This window comes from Calonectris borealis, chromosome Z, assembly GCF_964195595.1.
Source record: "Calonectris borealis chromosome Z, bCalBor7.hap1.2, whole genome shotgun sequence".
Classification (NCBI taxonomy): domain Eukaryota; kingdom Metazoa; phylum Chordata; class Aves; order Procellariiformes; family Procellariidae; genus Calonectris; species Calonectris borealis.
Window position 1 is genome coordinate 2213140 of NC_134352.1, and position 6000 is coordinate 2219139.

The 6000-nt window shown below is 55.1% G+C and overlaps 1 protein-coding gene across 3 annotated transcripts in view; it reads left to right on the plus strand.

The window, feature by feature from the left end:
• The window catches only part of ARB2A (ARB2 cotranscriptional regulator A), a 269602-nt gene extending 264386 nt beyond the window's left edge, over positions 1 to 5216 (plus strand). For all 3 annotated transcript variants that reach the window (XM_075136555.1, XM_075136554.1, XM_075136553.1), the window contains exon 11: positions 2295 to 5216. In XM_075136555.1, coding sequence (XP_074992656.1) covers positions 2295 to 2437 — 143 coding nt within the window. In that variant the 3' untranslated portion in view covers positions 2438 to 5216. The remainder of the gene's footprint in view (positions 1 to 2294) is intronic.
• Positions 5217 to 6000: the final 784 nt, after the last annotated feature.

Here is a 6000-nt window from a genome sequence, read left to right on the forward strand (position 1 = left end):
GAAAGGGAAAATAGGGAGTGTTAAAATTGCTTTAGACCGCTGAATCATTGAGTCCCTCTAGACTCAAAGCTTGAATTGTTTTTTGAGAGGGGTGGGTTGAGAGGGGTTGCTACAGGAAAGCTGTAGGTTAATCAGTTTCAGTAACACCAGTGAATGTAAGCCTGATCTCTCTGGAGGACACGAGGAGAGAGCATGGGAGAAGGCAGGACGGAGAAAGGGACGGGGAGGCTTCAGAAACTTATTGTTCGGTCATTTTTTGTTTCTGGATGGCCCTTTCACAGAGGAGGAAGGTTGTTGATAAAAAGAAAAAGAAAGAAAGCGGGGGGGGAAAAACAGCATAATGTTCACTGTCTGTATTTTCATCCAATTTAATCCAGTGGATATTAACGAGGATGAATACGATGGAGACAGGAGGCGGACGCAGGCAGGCAGGAGTGACAGAGACGTGTTTGTGTGGGAAGCGTCCTTGCAGGGCCCGGAAAGCCGCATGGGAAGATGTTTTGTCTCGTGGGGCTGAACGTGGTGTTACCATGTGCTGTGACATGGTGTGTGAGGAGACCTGCCTGTGCAGGAGCGTCCGCGGGGTGTGCGAGGACAGCCCGTCCCTCCGTTAAAACCAGCTTGGGTAGATGACATCCTTGCTGCTGTCATTGCATGGTGGCAGCGGGCAATCGTAGCGTACCCAACGGTGCCGTAACCTGAGGGACACGGTCTGTTAGGCTGAAGGTGGTGCTGGAAGGGGAGCTTTATCCTTCTGCTGTGGTGGGATATCTCTGCGTACGGGATGACCCCGAGGTGGGGTTGGCCAGGGCATGGGGTGGGTGGTCTGCGTTGAAAGCCACCTGCCGTATGTGACAGCAAGGGGGGGTTGCGCAAGGATGGGTGAATTCGGAGGTGGAACGTGTTTGTTTAAAAGGTCTCTGGGAAATTTGTGTAAGATGTCATGAATCGTCTCCACACAACGCACGCGGAGCGGGGGGGAAATCTGTGTGTGCGCGTGGATCCTCTTTGTACAAAAACCTCTCTTTGTGTGGGAAGTGGTGTCTTTCTGTAGAGGGCTTTTTTGGAGGAGCTTGTCTGATGGCTGCCTGCGAGTGAGCGGGGGAGGGAGACGCGACGGGTGGCGTCTCCATCAAAGACTTTCTGGAGGGGACGGTGTGTGGAGCCACCAAGGATGGGTGCAGGGGGGTGAGGGTCCCGGCGGGGGCGTGAAGGTGGGCATGCGGGCGGTGCCCTGCCGGAGCATCCCTCCAGGGCGGCCGCCCCGCATCCCCGGGGACCATCGGCCACCCCACGTCCCCCGGGGACCGTTGGCCGCCCGGCGCGGCATCCCGCTCCACCGGGCAGGCCACGGCCACCGTGTCCTTCATTGTTGTCACCCCCAGATTGTGATACTGTCACAAAACTGTTGCTAGGCAACAAATGTGGTTACCGGGTCTCAGCGAATAGCTGAAGGGGAAAGCAAAGTGTTGCACCATTGTAGAGTAACCATAGCAATGACCTACTATTACAGACTAAAGAATTATCATTAACAATGTTAAAGTATCAAACGGAGGCCCAGGATCCAGAGACTTCCAGGCAGCATCTCCGCATAATTGGGTTACCCAGGAAGAGGTCCCAACTCTTTCGCAGCCCTTGGTTCCCTATCTCCATCGTCTTGGTTTTGTTTTGGGGGTTGGTTGCGGGGTTTTTTTATTTAAATAAAGCAAATGCGCCGTGCGTTGGAGACACTTGTAAAACAACAGAAGCGCCCACCAAAAAAAAGAGATAGAGGTGAATCTGTGTGCAGAGGGAAGAGGTAAGCGGGCGAAGTCCACTTTACTGCCCCAGTATCGTGTTCGGGCTTGTTGGGAAGGGGTGCACGAAGGACGCCTTCATGGTGCATGGCTTGTTGCTCAGGTTGTCTTTCGGTTAAAAATGCATATACAGGCTAAAAGCAATGTAAAATGAAAAAGAAATAGTACAAAGTACCCTGAAAAGTAGACACTTTTTTCCCCAAGTTAGGTGGAACAGGTGAGGTGCTTTAACTTAACAGGGTGCTTTGGGGTCTCACTTTCCCAGGCCCGAGATGTATTCGGGATCTCTGATCTGTGGTCTGTGTGGCCGTGCATCTGCGCGCGCGTGTGTGTGTGTGCAGGGTTGTTCCTGCCCCCGAGCTCAGCAGCGGGGCAGCCCCGACCCCCCTGGGGCCCCCCGGACCAACCTCCCAGGTTTTGTATTAACAACCCCTGCGAGCGGGGCCGGCAGCAGCAAAACAACCCCCCCAGTTAAACTGTCGCCTTTGTATTTTGCAGGTACAGAACGCCATGAACTAACTTCCTGGAAGAGTTTTCCATCTATTTTCAAGTTCTTCAGTGAAGCGGTAGAGGCAAAGAACAGCTCAGTGAAACCAACCCCGACGCGGCGCTCCAACAGGATAAAATACGAAGAATTGTAAAAGGAGGGGCGGGGGGGGGGAACAAACCGCCACCAACGTCTTCGCAGCTTGTTTTCTGCAAGCAGTCTCCCAGCCCCTCATTAGATTGTTTTCTTCCTAGAGCACAGGGTCGTGATGTATACATCTAAATAGCGTTTTGCATTATTTCTAGATGAGTGCAACTGTCAAAGCAATATGGGTTCACTGGTTGTGCTTCCTGTGGGCTGTAACTTGGATTTCGTGCTGCCCATCAGCGCGCAGATTAAGGCTGACAGTGGTACTGCACAGTGCAGCACGGTGCAGCTCTAATTGCCCTGACATAGCCCTGCACCAAGCTGATGCCAGAATTTAACAGCTTCGTCGTGGTCCTATCGCCTGCAGGATTTTTTGCTGCTTCCTTCTATTTTGCGACAGAATAAAACAGGAATTACTCTTTTTTAAAGACGGCTCTAACTCAGAAGTGCTAACCAGCCCGTGATTTTACACCCAGTAGCCTTCTCTTTCTCTGGGACCAAGTGGGATCAGCTCTTGACTCTTTCATTTTCTGCTGGTAGGAGGGTCCAAGAAGTTTGGTCCAGATTTGTAGGAAAGCCCCTTTGTTGTAGAGATTTTCTCCTCCTGCCAGATCAATGGCATTATCTGTAGATCTTCTCTTCCTTTTGAAAGCTCCACTTTAAAAAATGCCTATTCATTAACTGGCTGGATCACACTGTGAAATATGGCAGAAAAAAAAAAAAAAGAGACACATTGCACATTTTCCTGTTTATTTTTAAACGCAAAGATGCTTCCGTTTTCATATGCCGGGTTTGTAATACCTTGCCATCCCGTGGTTATTCCCTTTTTCCCTAAGCTCATGGGTTCGTCCCCGCTTTCCCAGGCACTGGGGGGGGGCTGCCCTGTGTGGGGACCCCGTGCCACGCATGGGGCTGGGGCGGGGGGGATGCTGCTGTAGCCACCGCTGTCGCTGTCGGCAGCTTTTCTCCGCTAAAACGTCTGATAAGCGACAAGACGTGCCTGATAGCGTGCCCGGCGAGCGAGCGCGCTAATTAAGCTCCTTTAGTGTTGATGATGCTAAATTAAAGCGATCTTTTCTTCAGTGGCCGTGCCGGCCTCGCCTCTGATGCTGTTAGTGCCGAGGAGGCAACACTCGGACACAGGGGTTTGGGACCCCCATCCCACCCCCCCTCATCTAATGTTTCCTATCCCAGAGCTGGGGGCCGGGAATGGCGGGGGGGGGGTCATTAAAACGAGGTGATGCCGGAGCGGGGGTACCCCCCCTCCACCGCGGTGCAAGGGGAAACCCGGCCGGGTTTGGGCCGAAATCCTCCGGATGGGGGGCTCTCCGCACCCGCGGGCAGGGGGGTTTCCCTTCCCCCCGCCCGGCTCCAGCCTTGAACCTCCCCCTTCCCAAGCATCCCCGCCCCGGCGGGAGGGGGGGATCTGGCCGTGCCTACGCGGAGGACAGCGCAAAATCCGCGCCCGGCGGTTTTTCTTCCCGGGGGGGACCTGTTGCTGGGGGAGGGGAGGTCTGCAGCCGGCTCCCCCGACCCCCGGTTCCCCTTCCTCCCCCGTCGGAGGATGCTGCTGCCCGCGGCCGGCCTGACACCCCGCCCCACCGCGGGGGTCTGCAGCCCCCCCAACACTGTGTGGCATCGCGCCTTTTGGGTTTGTGGCAAACAGGTTTGCCCCACCACCACCAACCCCCCGCCGCTCTGTATTGCGAGATGGGGGTCTCCGGGGTGCCAAATGTCGCGGGAACGGATCTATTTTTTTAAGTGTCGATGAAAACCGAAGTGTACAAAAATTTCTACTGTAACGATTGCCCCTTTTTTTAAGGCTTCTGTAGGGGGGCTGTAAAGCACGGGGGGGGGCGGTCCTCGCCACTGGTGCTTCCCGCTTGCACGGAACAAAAAATAAAGACGCTCTTTTCTCTCCTCCTTGCGCGCTTTGTGTCCCCGCGCCGAGATCCGCGTGGGGGGCCGCGTGGGAAAACACGCGGGGGGGAGGCGGGAGGGACGTGTTTGCAAACAGGACCCTGGCCGGGTTTTGGGAGGGTGGGCGGGGGGTAAGCTCCCCCACCCCGGACCCTGCCTCACGCCCCGGCCCACGCCGCCCCCGGCCACGCAGGGCTGCTCGGGGGGGGAGTGGATGGGGCGAGGCTCCTCCGTGCCGCGGAGTGGGCTGCGTGTCCATCCTTACGGTCCAGGGCTCGCACCCCCCTTCCCGAGCGAGCGTGGGCGTCCCACCGCCCCCGCCTTCCGCGTGAAACCGCGCAGGGCAGCGCGCCCCGCCGTCCCTCTCCCCTTTAACCTTAAACAATATAAAAATACACCCTGGGAGAGGGGGTTGACGGGCTCTTCGCGGGGAAGGACCTTTTTTTTGGGGGGCCGAGGGGGACGACACTGGGGGAGGCGGCATCTCCGCCCCCGCCCGCGGGGATGAGGGGACGGCAGCAAGTGTCACCCCAGGGGAGCTGGAAGAGAGGAAGGCGTGGGAGCATCCCGGCGTGTACCGCCACGTCCGTCTCGCGTGGAAAGGTGAGAACGGTGTTCCTACAGCACTCTTAGGAGGGGTGAATGGTGATTTAATTGATTCCTGCGGATCGATGTGCTCGAAGTCGCGCGCCGTGATGTCCTCAGCGGCCGGAGGTCTGACATCAGCCTCCTCCGATTTCATCACGGGGAAACTCCCTGACATCCGATATCACGCAACAGCCCGTGCCCTGGGTAACGTTGGGGTGCGAGTCCAAAAGTGACATTTAAAAAAAAAAAAAATAGGGGGGAAAAAAAAAAAAGAAAAACAGAAACACAAAACTGACCCCGGGTTAGGTTCCACAGGAGAATCCCCCCGTTCCTCACGACCGAAGGGCTCATGGCCCGCCTGCCCAAAAGGTTTGCACCCCCTTGTGCGAGCAGAAATGCCCCGGTTGCTGCCATGGGCCAACGAGAGCAGTGTTTCCTCGCCAAGGAGGCAGAGCAGGGAAAAAATGTTCGGCGAGAAAAACAGCCAGCGGACCCCCAAACACAGCAGGGCTGTGGGGAAATAAAAAAAAAAAAGTAGGAGAAAAAAGAGCAAAGAGATCCCTCATCTGCATTATGCACACACGGCTATGCGCTGGTTGCGATTCCCCCGGACTCGGTCAAAAGATGCTGCTGGTTTTCATGGGAATGCGCATTTTTCCTCTGTCCCTGAGAAACATCACTAATTGGTGGTTTTTTTTCCCCCCCTCTAGGAATTTCATTCAGAAGTACAAATGAAAAGTGTCACATCTATAAAACTGCGTGGAACTACATATTGCACCGTTCTCGAGTCAGCCAAACCAAAAATAACCTGCCAAGAACGTGTACATCCATCGCGTACACGCGGGTAGAGCCGCATCTTACCGAGCGGGGGGATGCGTGTGTCTGTGCACGCATTCGTGGGTATCTGGATCTCGCAGGACGTGTGTGCGTGTCTGTGTGTGTGTGTGCCCGCGTTATCTTGACGTATTCGACAAAGTGTGAAAAATGTACTTCTCGAGAAATTTGGAAGGAGATGTCATTTATCATTGCACCGTCATAATACCACAAATTTTCACTTTTCTG